Raw genomic sequence first — 15,776 nt, 5'->3', positions numbered from 1 at the left:
TAGCTCTATATGTTAGGGTCATTTAGTTCTCTGTTCATTACTTCTGACTTCTCTTGCTCTGCCTACTCTTCACTGTACTTCAATGCCTTCCCACAGTAGCCAGCTCTTCCTGGAGTTCCACACCTAATGTTTTGTCTTAAACAAGCAGAGAACCATTAAAGTTATGGTTATCACTAATCCACTATTTCCAACAAAATCATTTGAAAGGGATAAATTTAAAAAAATATCAAAACAACAAAAAATATCAGAGTCAGATTTTTTCCCTGACTTTGCAAATTTCCTTAGCAGGCTGCCTGCAATCACATGATGACTTTAACATTTATTCAGTAATAGAACAATTTGTTTGCATCTATCTTTGTTTTCTGGGATGGAGAAGAGGATTTGGGTGCAATTCTCTTTTCTGACCATGCAGAATAAAGGAACCTCACAAGTGAAGGTGGAAGAAGAATGAGAGAATAACAATTATAAAAGTAAAGGATAATCAGCTAGGCATGGTAGTGCATACTTGTAATCCTAATTCTCAGGAGGCAGATGCAGGAAGATTACTCCAAGTTCAAGAATAAACTGATCAACATAGTGAGTTCCAGGTCAACCAATACCATATAACAAGACTATTTCAAAAAAAAAAAAAAGAAAGAAAGAAAGAAAGGAAGAAGAAGAAAAGAAGAAAAGAAGAGGAAGAGGAAGAGGAAGAGGAAGAGGAAGAGGAAGAGGAAGAGGAGAAACAGCATCGTCTTTGTTCAAACACAAGCTCAGTTACCTGAATTACCTGGGTGTGGGGAATGGAACTCAGGTTCTTGAGCATACAAGGCAAGTAGTTATTGGCTGAACCATCTTCTAGGCCTCAGCTATCATCTCTAAGCAAACAGCAGCAACTAACAGAGCTGCCATAGAATAACACACCATGCTTGCAAAAAGGAAATGGAGTAAGACCCCAACGACTTCAACAGTTTATCTAATAAATATACTTCCTCAAAGCAATTTATACATGACACTGTAGTCTCAGAGGACGGCCTCGGGCCAAATAAATCCCCTGGAATGATAATACCAACGCTAAATTTATATAATTCACACATGAAGGAGCAAATACTTAGCAAATACAAAAACACAATACAAATAAATCCTTCAATTACCTTGCTTCAAGAACTGGCTCAATATCAGATAATAGTTGGGTAGTGTGACCAAATTCATCCTGTAACTCCAGAGGAATATTAAATGGAACTCCAACACGAAAAGGAGAATCCAGAAGACCAAACGAAAACTTTTCTGGCTTGCCCTCTTTAACAAAACAAATGGGAAAAGAAATTAATTACCTAGTAATTTATCTAATTTACAAAACTCTAATTTATTTAAAATTTATTGAAGGTCAGAAATAGATCCACTTATGAGGGAAATAATGATGGTATTTTACTCTGTGCAAGGACTGGAAGGTAGCTCAGTAGTCAAGCACCTCACTGCTCTTGCAGAGGACCCATGTCTGTGCCCAAGACAAGTAGCTCACAATGCCAGTGACAATGCCAGTGACTCCAGCTTCAGGGTATCTGGTGCCCTCTCCTGGCCTCCGTGGGCACTTCTATACATACCCACATACTGATATATAATTAAAAATCTGTGCAAAATGTAACTAGTGCCATAAGCCAAAATGTGGATAGAAGTATAGAAATTCAAGTAGATATCAAAAGTGTTTCTTTAGTTTTATTCATGTTACTATCATTGAAACAGTCTCACTATGTAGGCTGCCCTTAAACTTGTGGCAATCCTCCAATCTAACTTCCAAAGGGGAGATTATAGATAGGTATATAACATCATGTCAAACCTAAAATTCTTTTTAAGCTGTCAACTATAAGACTATAATGAAGGGTGCCTATGTCCTTAATAAAGAATTTCTAAGATAAAACACAGTTTTCATAAAGTATAAATAGATTTGATGAGCTTACAACAAGAATATAATGGAAAATAGCTAGAATATACAATAAGACTCTAAAATCCAAGGGGAAAAATGATCTGTTCATATTGTCTCAATTACTTAGTATAAACACATAAACACTTTCCTATGTGCACATATTCACAAAGTGTTAGGAACGATTCAGCTTGATTATACTCTATTCCTGAACTTCCGTTCTATCTTTGAGCCATCTATTCTCAAAGTGTGATTTCTAGGCTACTAGTTGCAACTGTCCCTTGGAATTAACTGGAAAAAAAAAACAAACCTACGAATCCATCCTTAAACATGCTGAATCAGAAACTATTACAGCCAGGTCTACTGACACAGATATTCAGGGTGCTGTCTAGCTAGAATAACTCAAGGTTAGCTCAGGCACCTTATTGAGATCCTCTCTCAAAAGGAAGATCACTGGAGACATCTGGTGAGAGCTTGCCAAACATCTATGAGGCCCTAGATTCAATGTGCGGTACAAACAGACATACACGTAGACATTCTTTTTGTTTTTGTTTTTTTGGGTTTTTTGTTTGTTTGTTTGTTTTTCGAGATAGGGTTTCTCTGTATAGCCCTGGCTGTCCTGGAACTCACTCTGTAGACCAGGCTGGCCTCAAACTCAGAAATCCGCCTGCCTCTGCCTCCCAAATGCTGGGATTAAAGGCGTGTGCCACCACCGCCCGGCCACATGAAGACATTCTTAAAGTGACATCCAGGAGGCTGTGCTTTAAGAAGCCTGTCAGAGTAGTTCAGTTACAAACTCAAACTTGAGAAGCACAACTTCGAACTAGTAAAATAAGCATTGTGAATAAAAAAGCTTTCAGATGATACACAGTGGGCTAGAATAGAGGCAACTCGTACCGTAAGAGTTGGACAAATTGCTTAACCACTAATTTTGCTGTGTAAATATTGAGGTGAGATGAAATTAGCTTTTAGGAAATGAATTTGATGTCTATTGTTGACTTGTACACATAGCTTTTGAGATTTCTTGGTATTAACCTTAAAGAATCTAACAACAACAAAAAGCTTTTTTTTTTTTGTCAAAGAAATTAGAGCCTAAACGGTTCAACAGAGAATTGTTTAAAATGTAACAAATCTACACCATGAAGTAGATGTTCAGAACAAGAATTAATTTTAACAAATAAAACCTTGGAGCTGGAGAGATGGCTCAGTGGTTAAGGTGAGGTCCCAGGTTCAATTCTCAGCGCCAACATGGCTGCCCACAACCACCTGTCACTCCAGATACAAGGCTTCAGGGCCTTCTTCTGGTCTCTGTGGGCACCAGGCACAAATATGGTGTACAGATACACGCAGGAGAAACACCCATACATATTCAGTAATTATGGAAAAAAGGAAAGTCATCTATTGGTCCTTCTGACTTAAAAAAAAAAAAAACCCACCACTCAAACTTCTTTAAAAAAAAAAACCAAAACCAAAATCTTGTAATAATGATACTACAGATTTTATGAAACCTAAATCTACAAAACAAACAAGGAAAAAAAAAACACGACACTAGTAAAAACATGACCACTGAAGACCATATGCTCAAATGTAACTGAGCATGAGTGGAATAGGCTAAGATCATCAAATCCTTAAACGCTCATAAAATCACACAGCAGTATATTCAAGCTATAATGAAACTGGAACACAACTGAAAGACTTGTTAAAATTGGCCTAAGTTCCCCCAAATCACTGTTCCTCAGCAGAGAACTGTTGCATGTCTTCCTCATCCCCAGCAAAAGATGACAGGCCTGTCCTCCGTGGACGCATGAAACTGACTATGCAAGTGAGGAAAACACTAATGAGAAAAGAGCTACTCTATTAATAGCCCCAGAGAGCAGAAGTATTCAATCCGTGGAATGGGAAGACAATGCTTTAAAAGAGGAGTAACACAGAATGACTGAGCAAGATGAAAAGCTCAATATTAAGCAGATAAATGTTAAAGCTATCTCAAGTAATAATCAAACAAATAAAGATAAACAAAAGCAAGAGATAAAAAGGAGAAAAAATTAATTAGCGTAACAGCCTGGAAATCCAGTATTTTCATATTAGGTATTTTTGAAAAATAGAAAATCAAGTATTTCAAGGAAAATAAAACAGATGTTTCAAAACTAAAGTGTATAAACTACACAGCAGCTGATAAAAATGAATCTATAATCATGAAACTCAGAATTTCAGAAACTGAGGGGAAAACCTCCCCAGACACCTGAAACTATCCAAAGATTTAAAAACCAGAACAGCTGTAGACTATGCAAAGGATAAAACTAATCAAATAACAATTTAAAAGGATGTCTTCAGAATTAAGAAGGAACAGGAATGACGAGGTACCTTTATAACCGTTTATAAATCAACATGTTTACTAATTATGAGTCTTTTATTGAATTATACGAATACATCCCCTTGATTTAAAATGGCGCCATCAGCAGACTGAAATACAGTGTTTTCTTACCTTTAACAGAAAATTTGATGGCTTTAGATGGTAGTGATCTTCCTGCATAGGTGTCTGCATTACTTTCATTCAATACCACTTGTAATTTCAGTGTGTAATTACCCAGTTTCTGAATATTTTCTGGATAAGTGAAGAAAAATTTAAAACTGTGTCAGCATATACTGATTTATAATTTTCTTTTTCAGGTATATGGGGGCCTTCACCAGACTGCCTAGTCTGTTCTCAAACCAGTACACTCAAATGGTTCTCACGGCTGAGCTCCCTGAGGAGCTACTACAGATAGGAACCATGATGCAGGGGTGGGCGTTGTTTGTAGTGGTGACGGGGACAAACCCAGGGTCTCAATCACGGCAGGCAAGCGCGGTGGCAGGGGTTGGAGAGAGAACTTGGCAGTTAATACTACTCGTTGCTCTTGCAGAAGAAGCAGGTTTGGTTCAAAATCATTCATGGCTTCAGTCTCAGGGGATGTGATGCTGCTCTTCTGGTCTCCTCTGGCACTAGGCATGCACAGTATATACACACATACATACATGCAGACAAAACACATAGAAACTATTTAATCTAAAAAATAAGATTTGGAGTAACTCACCCATTTTTTTAAACCAGTAAGGCCATTTCCCTCCATGTTGACTGATATGGGAAATGATTTCTTTATTTCCATTTGAAGCTTGATAAAAGAAAACAGAAATGTGGTCTTGAAAAACTGAGCATAAAATAAAATAATGAGGTATCACAATAGCATCAAACACAGTCATGTTTATTTGCTGTTCTATGTAATACTATCTTATGCAAATGAACAAAACCAATGGAAGCTTATATTATTTAGCTCATTACAAGTGCTTTCATTTGAAGAGTGAGGTAATGGGTCAGAAGAAAGTTCCTCTAACGTAAGATACAGAGTCCTTAGGTGTGTCTTCTGAGATATACGTCCAGAAGAGGCACTGGTGGATCATATGGCTCCTATTTTGGGCTTTCTGAAAACTTGAACACTTACTTCCATCATCTGTGCTAGTTTACAGTCCCCGCAGTGAAGAAGGGCTCGTCCTTTTCCACATGCTCACCAGCATAAATGCTACTTCTTTTCTTGATGATAGCCACTTTGTCAGGACATACATTGTCAATATAGGTTAATTTGCACTTCCCTGGTGGCTAAGAATTTGAACCCTTCAGAATATTGGCCATTTGTTTTCCTTCTTTTGAGAACTCTATATTCTGCTCCTTAGTCTATTTGTATGTGTGTGCTTTTGTTGTTTAGTGTTTTGAATCCAAGTTATACTCTAGATACTGATCCTATTGGACGTGTGCCTGGTAGAGATTCTCATTTTGTAGACCGACTCTTCACGAGACTGTTTTTGCTGTATAGAAGCTTGTCCACACCATTGGGCCCATCTGTGAATGGCTGGCCTCACTTCCTAAGTGCCTAAACCATTCTTCTTTACTTGATGCTTCCGTTCTGTCAAGGCCGTGGATTCACTTGAAGTGGGTTTCTGTGTAGGGTGAGGGATAAGGATGTGGCTGCATGGTTCTGCAGGCAGACATCCAGCTCTCCCAGCACCATTTGTAAAGAGGTGATCTTTCTCAGGAAAAGATGATTTTTGGCATCTTTACAAAAAAAAAGTCTAGATCTCATGTTCTGTTCCATTGATCTACAAGTGTGTTTTTGTGCCAGTATCTTGCTGGTTTTATTATTATTTGCTTAGAGACAGGGTCTCTCTATGAAGTCCTGCTTGTCATGGAACTCATTATATAGACTAGGTTGGCCTCAAACTCATAGAAATCTCCCTGCCCCTGCCCCTGCCCCTGCCCCTGCCCCTGCCCCTGCCCCTGCCCCTGCCCCTGCCTCTGAACATCTCATCCACTGGGATGAAAGGCATGAACCACATGCCCAGCCAGACCTACTCTTGATCAGAGTAGCTTTCTGCGTTTCCAATTGAATTTTCTGATATCCTTTTGTGTTTCTCGAAGAACAGCATTGGTATTTTTCTGGACTGCGTGAATCTACAGACTGCTTTGGTAAGACATCCCTTTCACAGTACCGAACTTTCCAATCCAGGAGCACAGCAGTTCTTTCCGTCTTGCAGTGTGTTCTTCAACTTCACTCTTTAAAAGCTTTTACTTGATTAGGTTTGACTCAAGGTATTGATTTTCAAGGAACTCATGGATGGGACGATTTCCCTGATCGCCTCCTGAGCCTGTGTGTCATCAGTGGTAGATACACAGGCTTCTGTCATGCTTTTTATCCTCTCATTTACTGAGTGGTCATCAGTTCTAATTTTCTAGTCGAGTTCTTAGACTTTCTTATGAGTAAAATATACCTGCAAAAAAGGGACACTCCTCTTTGTCTGTCTGTACCCCTCTCATGTCCTCTTGTCACACTGAGGTAGCTAAGGCTTCCAGCATGTTGATTAAGGGTGAAAAAAAGGGAGTATCTTTATCTTGTTCCTGATTCTAGTGGAACCACTTTGAGTTCTTTCCCATTTAATATAATACAATGGGCTGGAGATGGTTCAGCAGTTAGGAGCATGTTCTGTCTTTGTAAAGGACTAGAATTCAAATCCCAACACCCACAATGTGAGGCTCATAACCCCTTGTAATTCCAGCTCCAGGATCCAAAACCCTCTTTTGGCCTCCACAGGCAGATGCAAGCACTCACTCAGAAACACACACAGGCACATAAATAAAATTTAAGTCTTTTAAAAATAATATAATGTTGGCTCTTAGTACATTGAATATAGACTTTACTAGGTTGAGATACGTTCCTTCTTTTTAAGTTTCTTCAGGGCTTTTCTAGAATAAAATAATATTGGATTATTAATCTTCTGTAATTTGTTAATATGATCATCTATTTTCTACCTTTAAATCTATTTATATGATATATCAAATTTATTGATTTGTAGATGTTGAATGATCCAGGTACTACCGAAATAAAATCTATTTGATCATGATTAATGATCTTTTTATGTTTTCTTTACTCAACAAATTATTTTGCTGAAATTTTTCACAAGTATGTCTACTGGGGAGATTTGTCTATAATTTTCTTTTCCTGCTGTGTCTTTATCCAGTTTTGGAATCAGAGTAATATTGGATTTGTAAAAACAATTTGGCAGTGTGGCTTCTTTTCCTGATATATTAAATAATTTGAGAAGCATTGATGTTTGTTCTTCTTTTAAGGTCTGGTGGAATTTATCAGTGAATCCACCTGAGCCTAGAATTATCAATCAGAAATTCTTTTCTACACTTTAAATCAGGATTTAAATTTTACAGGGTCAGGCACAGTCAGTCACACATGCCTGTAATCCCAGCACTTAAGAGGCAGAGGCAGATGGAGTTCTGTGAGGGAGGGTAACCTAGCCAAGTAGGCTACAAAGTTAATACCCAGTCACAAACAACAACAACAACAATAACAGATCCAAGCTGTACCTGCATCAAAGTCTCTAAAGAGAGCTTCTCAGACTATACAACCAGCTACAGCAAGCTATATACCTCAGTGGCAATGAGGAAGGAGTAAGAGGAGACTGAAGCAGGCCAAGGATCAAGAACTTGTTTAAGAGGGCGGGCTCTAGGCTGTCCTACAATATACACGTGTTCAATGCATCAAACTCCACACATCACAACAGCCACTCCTCCTCCTCCTCCTCCTCCTTCTCTCACTCACTGAGTAGTATTATGGAGCACTAGCTGACTGGAGTTTGAAATTTAAAGAAATACAACAAAAATAAATCAAGCCTAGTCTGCATACTGCCTTTCACATGAATTTTAAACAATATATTAGGAAGAATGATTACTCAGGATAAAAAGATATATCATTTTACAATAACTCAAGCAAAGAACATAATGAAGCAGTTCCAAGAGGATGAAAGGTGAGTTTAACAGTCAAAGCAGTTAAATGAACCATCTTACCAGTACTAAAAGCAGGACACTTAGACATGTGGTTCTTGATTTAATATTCAAGAAATATGGATTAACTCTGAAATACTGATTCTTGCCTTATGAAACAGAAACTGACATGAGTCCAATTAAACTTCCTAGATAATCTCTAACTTACAGAAAATAAAACATTACTAACATTGTGGTAGAGTGAAAAGCAAAGCAGTATCATCAGCAGCATCCCAAGCCTATCTTTAAGACCCCATCCTAAAGCCAAATAAAATAAAATCCACAGAGTTAGCTGTGCTCTGCAGGGCAGCTACCCACGAGCTGCAGGGGATTCTGAGACTCAACACCCACACTAGTAGTGGCTTTATGCAGCCACCTCTGTGGGGAGCATATGAATGAGTCCGCTGACATTGGTCTTTTAGTTAAGACATGCATTATATTCCGCCAAGTTCCTCTGCTTATGCATATGTCCTTGAGAGACTGTCTAAGCCTGAAGAAAATGGCCTTGGTCAAACATAGAACCTGTGTACCATAAACTTGTCATGTAAGCATTTGTGGTTATTGTTTAACTTCCTGGAACCAGTCATGCTTTGTGTTGTTTGTCTTTAAAGGGTACTGAGAGGATATACTTGTTGTGCAGTGTTTACTGTTAGCCCTCCTGAACTCTAATCTCTTTGACTCTTTCCAAACCTCACTCCCCCAGTTGTGGTTTTCCCATTGACTGACTGGCAGGTGGCGCCCAATATGGGGCTTGACTACAGGGGTGGGGTGGGGGGAACACAGTGAAGAATACACCTGGAAGTGGAGCTTCCCGAAAAGTGAAAGTGTTGGAGGCTTTTGGATGAGAACAGACGTCTTAAATGTATATTTTAGCAATTGTTTCTGTTAACTTGTGGCTTTGCTTTCCATGGTATTTATAAAAAGGCTAAGAAAATGAACTCATTGCTGGCATGGTATTGACCTGCAGCCCTCCCGTTTCTGTCTCTTGCTTCTCCTTTCTGCCTTTTCTATCTTTTTTTTGTTTTGTTTTGTTTTGTTTTGTTTTGTTTTCGAGACAAGGTTTCTCTGTATAGTCCTGGCTGTCCTGGAACTCACTCTGTAGACCAGGATGGCCTCGAACTCAGAAATCCTCCTGCCTCTGCCTCCCAAGTGCTGGGATCAAAGGCATGTGACACCACCGCCCGGCTGCCTTTTCTATCTTTAATCCTCGCTCCCCGCTCAGAGGCTGTTTAACTTGTGCTGGCAGTAAGGTACAAGTGGCACCGGAACAACCTTGTTCCAAAAAAAATCCTAGGCTTGATCAAATCACTTCTCCTTTCCTACTTCCTGGAAATGTACTCCAAATTCATTAGAAAAACTTAGGGATTTACAGATTAGATTTCTTTTTTCAAGCAATAAAAACTTCCTTATTCCTTGCGTTTTCGGCACTTAGCTATTCCTCAGTTGGGTTGCCCTACCTGACTTTTTGGAAGAGTACATCTTAATTTCTATTTTGTAACTTTAACCAAATTCTCTGTATTAACCTTATTGAAGACATGAAAAATTAAAGACATTCATTTTTTTCTTACCTATTTACAAAGGCCCGAGTTAATCTACATACTTACTGTGTAGAATCACCTTCAGTTCGACCAGCAGCTTCTTTGATCCCCCATGACTTGTTCCTGGGAGCTTCTGCATTGCTTCTCCCTTTTTGTTTAGAATTTCAATTCTTAACGCACCTGTGAGCCCAAAATGAAAAGAAAGGGTGTCATAATTACCCACTGAGAATCTGGAAGCTCTCCGTGCTACGTTTCAATATTTTACAGTTTTCCATATAAAAATGGACAATTAAAAAAAATATTAGACAAAACCACTGGGAGGGGATATTAGAAAACAACATACCGATTGGCGTTCCAGCAGGCCTAACTTCATTTGGCAATAATTCATCTCCTTCAGGCCAAGTTATAGACAATCTATCAGGAAGCCTATTATAAAATGAGCATATTAATGTTTTGTGAATTCAGTTAATGACAGCATTAAGTAAAAATATGCAAACCACCAGAATATTAGGTACTACTGATAGATTCTGAAAAGTTTGGCTACTCTTTCTTTGCCTAATAAAAACCCAAAGTAAAAATCTTGATATTAGCACTTAGATATGTTTCTCTTGATTTATAGTATAAAATACCTTTTAAAAACAAAGTAAAATTTTCTAGTCAGAAATTAAGTAGCACTGGGCAGTGGTGGCGCACGCCTTTAATCCCAGCACTTGGGAGGCAGAGACAGGTGGATTTCTGAGTTCGAGGGTAGCCTGGTCTACAGAGTGAGTTCCAGGACAGCCAGGGCTATACAGAGAAACCCTGTCTCGAAAAACCAAACCAAACCAAACCAAACCAAACCAAACCAAACCAAACCAAACAAACAAACAAACAAAAAACCAAATTAAGTAGCATTATTACCTTAATTCAAAAATAGAAATTTAATCTATTTAATTTTCTTCCCCCTCCCCCTTTTTTTTTGTTTGATTTTGAAGTGATGGTGGTAGGGCCTTCTCTACATTAATACATGCTGTCCTAAAACTTACTATATAGCTCAGGTGGCCCTCAATGTCCCTCCTCAGTTTCCTGGGGGGCCATCTGCTAGAATCTTACTGGCTACTACTTTTTCACTGTTCGTTACTTCTTAGAAAGTGCTAGTTTCCTCTAGCTAAACTACACAAAATTATTCTAAATGCCTCTGTCAAGGTATAAATAGATGTGACACTTTAGACAATATTTTTATCTTTTTCTACAAATCTAGGTTCCTGTCTAAATATAACTCTCATATTTAATGTCAAAGAGTTTACCTCAGGGCACATGACACATACAAAAATACTGAACAGCACTACAATCTTGGATTACAATAATATTTTTAAGATTTTCTTTAGGGTATCACTAGGTAGGACTGGTTGGCCTGGAACTGGCTCCATAGCCCAGGCTGGCCTGGAACTCTAGAGACTGGCCTGCCTCTGACTCTCCTATGTGCTATGGCGCCCAGCCCATTCTTACATTGTCTAGGCTTGTATCTTGAAATTCAACTTACCTTGCCATTTCATCCTCTACATATTTTCTAATTGTTTTCTCGGCTACTGTCCTGTCCAGCTTTGCAATGGGCACAGTTTTTATCTCATCATACAGCGCCTGGGGTTCCTGAACAAAAATTTACACCAACATTGCAAATGAGACAATTTAAACTTAGTTACCAAGCGAGGCTGCTGAGTGACTAAACAATCTAATCTGTTTATTTCTCCATCGGTTTCACCCTAATTAAGTATGCAAATCAGAGTTATCTATTCTTAAACATCTAACTGTTTATCCACTTTTAAAAATCTGACTTTAAAAACGTGTTCCTCTGTGCACACGCAGAATGGGTGTGCAGACACGTGTGGAGGTTAGAGGACGATTCCTGGGGATCGGCTTCTCCTCCACCTCTAGGGACGGTTCTCACCTTTCATCTGACCTATATAATTCTAACAAAATTCAAGTAAGAAGAAACAGTGTAAGGAGAAAAAAACTTTTTAATCTTGGGGTTGTTTATTCTTGAATTAGAATTCTGCCCAGGGACTATTTGTCTGTAAACCTAATAGAAATCTGCCTTTTACAAATGTACGATGAGACTAATGGTAACATGCATATATGTAAAAAGATTGGACATATAGATATAGATTGAACAAAGTAATACAGATTATTACAAACATATTATTAAATATGGAACAGAAAATCATGCTGACAACAACCACTTCCAAAATGCAAGTGAATTTTAAAATATCATTATCTTTCCTCCACTATTATGTAACAGTGGCACCGCGAGACTTTCATACTCACAGTCACGTCCTTTCTTACCATTGCAATCTGAACTTCACCTCCTGTAGCGTACACTTCTCCATCATGATCACCATGAAGGAAAAATCTTACAATGCTTCCATAAAAGAGAGGAAGTGTCTTGATTGTCTTGACCTAATATTTAGCATTAAAAAACAATTCAGTTTAATAATAACTACTTCATAAAACTCTTATGCATGTGAAAAATACTCTTATTGACAGTTACTACAAAAACCAATGAGGCGAATGACTAAAAAGTGTGAAGCTTAGCACTTTAATCAAATTTGTGTTGTAGGAACTTCCTGCTATAATCCCTACACTTGGGAGTTGAACACTAGTTGCTCAGTTACAGGACAGCCTAAAGCCACATAGTGACAATGTCTCAAAACTCAAAATCTGAATCTCTTCCGTTGAAAGGGTAGTATCCGTAGTCTCATTCAGAAATTTAAAACAAATCAGAAATCACTATAAGCTATTTTGATTCATCTGTACACTGGGTAGCAGGACAAACCCACCAACTTAGTGGTTTATATTTTTCAGCACTGGTTATCTAAACAACATTTACTCACGTCCATGGAGTTGTGAACTGATTACTCCCTACTCCTGGCAGCCCTTCCCTTGGCTGCATGGCGGCCCTAACTTCTCGTTCCCTCCCACTCCGTTAGACAGCCTTTTCATCTCCTTTGTCACCTGCTCCCTCAGTCCTCGCTACCTCTAGGCCTTAACTCTATGCTGGCACCCCACAGAAATGGAGGGAGTGGGTGTCTTTCTACGTTTGCAACTGCTGAGTATATCCAAACTTCTTCCTCATCTGAGGTTAACTCAAATGCCGATTTTTACCCAAAGCATTTTATGATTTGCTCTCTTCTTCCAAGTCCTCACATCATCCAGTGTCAGAAAACCATCCTCTCCTAACATCTTCCTTTCATTCAGACCGTCTTCATCTCATCCACGCTTATACGACTTCCATTTGTAGGGTAGACTATTCCAAAGATCTAAGCACATTTCAGTCTCTATGCTCACAATGCATTTAAAATCAGAAAATACTATTCAGCAACAAAAGTAGCTAAAATAAATTATAACGCATTTAAAAAAATGCTTTTACTCCAAGTGTGTAAGATTAATGTTAAGAGATGAAATAATACTTTGCTAATGGAGCCTTTGGCAAATAAATACAATATTTAAAAAGATACAGAAATTATATATTAAAATTGCTTTTTTTTTTAACTCTTTACTGGTTCCACTGAAACTAACATAAGCATTTTTGTAGTTAATAAACTCCAATACGCCTATAATAGCGGGCAACTCTAAGAACTTAGCTTGGATGCAGGCTGCACCTACCAGTTGGCCTGCTTTGTATATTTTCCCGTCCCATTCTATTGCTGAGAATGTTGCCCAGGGGCCTTGCTTTTTAGTGGGAAGATCTGGACGGGTAATTGTTCCTTTAAAAAGCGTGAACTTTATTTGTTTGTCGTGCTTTTCATGACAATCCTTCAGCCATAAAGCAAATTCTCTGTCAATTTTCATTCTCTGCTCCTGTAAAAATTAAAAATGTTCCATGAAATACAGCTATTAATAGACACATAGAACCATACACTTTTGTCACTCATTTTATTTTCCTTCCACATATCATACATCAGAAAACCTAGCTAGAAATTAAACTACCTTACCATATATTGTCTTATACAAACTTAGGACATTTCATAAAATTAAGGCATGTTTTGATTTTGTATCTTTCATTAATACAGATTTCTTTTATATAAAAAAAGAAGCAAAATTTAAAATGACTTGACTTCTAAGAATGAAGGAGTATAGATACTGTGTTACATGACGGACATGTCTGGTGATTTAAGGGTGGCGATGATCTATCTTTTGGCAGCTAAGCGTTAAACTTCTGAAAGAGTAGTGCAGAGTAAGTGATTCTGAGGCGTGTAGGCAGAAAATACACAATTAGTCTTATTAAACTTTTAAAACTTTCTTCACAATGGAACTGCTTTGGTTTTGTTTCATTACCAGTGCATGTAACTTTAATACTGATCAATCTCAAATCACCTTTAAGCCAAAAGCATTCCATAATTATACCCACCCACCCTGGTAACTCAAAAAGCAAGATGAAAATTGCAGTTAGTAAAGTGGCTCACCCAGTAAAGACACTTGCCATCAAGCCTGGAAACCTGAGTCCCATCTTTAGAACTCACATGGTGGAAGGAGGTAACTGACTCCAGCAAGCTGTACCTTGACCTTGACATGTAAGCTTTGACACACATATGCACGAGCACTGAGGAGGTAGAGGCGGGAGGACCAGGAGTTCAAGGCCAGGCTAGGCTATAAAAGGTTTGAGGCAAGCCTGCCCTACAAAAGACTATCTCAAGAGAGAGAAAGAGACAGAGAGAGAGAGAACATCTAATAAAGGTGGGTAAATTTTACCCAAACACAGTGTAGGCAACTTAAAATTTTTTTTAGTAGAACAAATAGTTAAAAACTCAAAAGTTAAACCACTAGTCTTACAAAAAAATTTAACTAATATACAAAGGCATAAAAGTTACACATACTGATATGTATATACAATTCTATAATTCTACAATTATATTGTATTCAAATACAAATTTATTAAAGGAAATGACTCAGCTGTTAAGTTCACTTGCTGACCTTTGGGTGGTCACTGCTTATAAGTCCTGTTCTATGAAAGTTGATACTCTCCTTTGGCCTTGGTGGGCATATGATTTCACACACAAGCATATACACATGTACACACACAATATTTAAATTTTTATCCCACCGAACATTGATTATTTGAACACAGAAGTCTTCTGAGTACATGAATTTAAAGTATGTAAAATATTAGTACAAACCAACTTAGCATATACGTTTGGTCTTTTTAAAGAGAGATCATTGACAAATATTCAAAGCTTGACACTTAAAAGGCATACCTGTCCATTTAAAATTCTTGTAAAAAGGGTGTTCTTATCTTTCAATTTCAGCTCAAGATCCATAAATGTCAGTTTATTTGTGCTGACCTGAAATTTGTCATTAGTGAATAATGCACCAGATATTCTATTAAAGCACTCAATTGGGGCAAGCCCTCTCTTCTTAGGAGGAGCACACCAGTCAAAGCTGGAACAGAACAACATTATTGGTCAGTAAAAAGATTAGATTAATAGATGCCAACCCAGACTACTATACCCAGCAAAACTTTCAATTACAATAAATGGAGAAAGAGAAACACTGTACTATAAAAACAAATTTAATCAGTATCTATTTGCAAATCTAGTTCTACTGAAGGCACCAAACAAACAAAAACAACAAAACAAAAAAAATCTTCCAACCAGAAGAGGTTAACTACTACACCCGAGAAAACACAAGGAATAAATAATCTCCAACCAGCAAACTAAAAGGGGGAGGAACAACAACATAAGAGAAAGCACCAAACACTGTTCACTGATCTCTCAACATCAATGGTCTCAATTTCCCAGTAAAGGGAAACTAAAACACAGACTCAAAGGATGGATGTGAGCAGAATCCATCTGCTCCATTGAAGAAACACACCTTAACATCAAAGACAGACATCACCTCAGGGTAAAATCATGGAAAAAGATCTTCCAAGAAAATGAACCTAAGAAACAAGCTGATGCAGCCATAGTAATATCTGACAAAAATAGACTTCAAACCAAAACTA

The 15,776-nt window shown here is 38.0% G+C and overlaps 1 protein-coding gene across 1 annotated transcript in view; it reads right to left on the bottom strand.

Annotated features, from left to right (window-relative positions):
- The window catches only part of Smchd1 (structural maintenance of chromosomes flexible hinge domain containing 1), a 112,769-nt gene that overhangs the window by 60,085 nt on the left and 36,908 nt on the right, over positions 1–15,776 (bottom strand). Inside the window, exons 12-20 of the mRNA XM_028762219.1 lie at positions 15,031–15,214; positions 13,442–13,636; positions 12,122–12,235; positions 11,322–11,428; positions 10,143–10,225; positions 9,866–9,979; positions 4,975–5,052; positions 4,386–4,505; positions 1,134–1,278 (exon numbers count right to left, since the gene is read on the bottom strand). Coding sequence (XP_028618052.1) covers positions 1,134–1,278; positions 4,386–4,505; positions 4,975–5,052; positions 9,866–9,979; positions 10,143–10,225; positions 11,322–11,428; positions 12,122–12,235; positions 13,442–13,636; positions 15,031–15,214 — 1,140 coding nt within the window. The remainder of the gene's footprint in view (positions 1–1,133; positions 1,279–4,385; positions 4,506–4,974; positions 5,053–9,865; positions 9,980–10,142; positions 10,226–11,321; positions 11,429–12,121; positions 12,236–13,441; positions 13,637–15,030; positions 15,215–15,776) is intronic.

The sequence above is a fragment of the Grammomys surdaster genome, unplaced genomic scaffold (assembly GCF_004785775.1).
Source record: "Grammomys surdaster isolate TR1022 unplaced genomic scaffold, NIH_TR_1.0 132, whole genome shotgun sequence".
Taxonomy (NCBI): domain Eukaryota; kingdom Metazoa; phylum Chordata; class Mammalia; order Rodentia; family Muridae; genus Grammomys; species Grammomys surdaster.
This window is presented reverse-complemented; position numbering and strand designations above follow the sequence as displayed.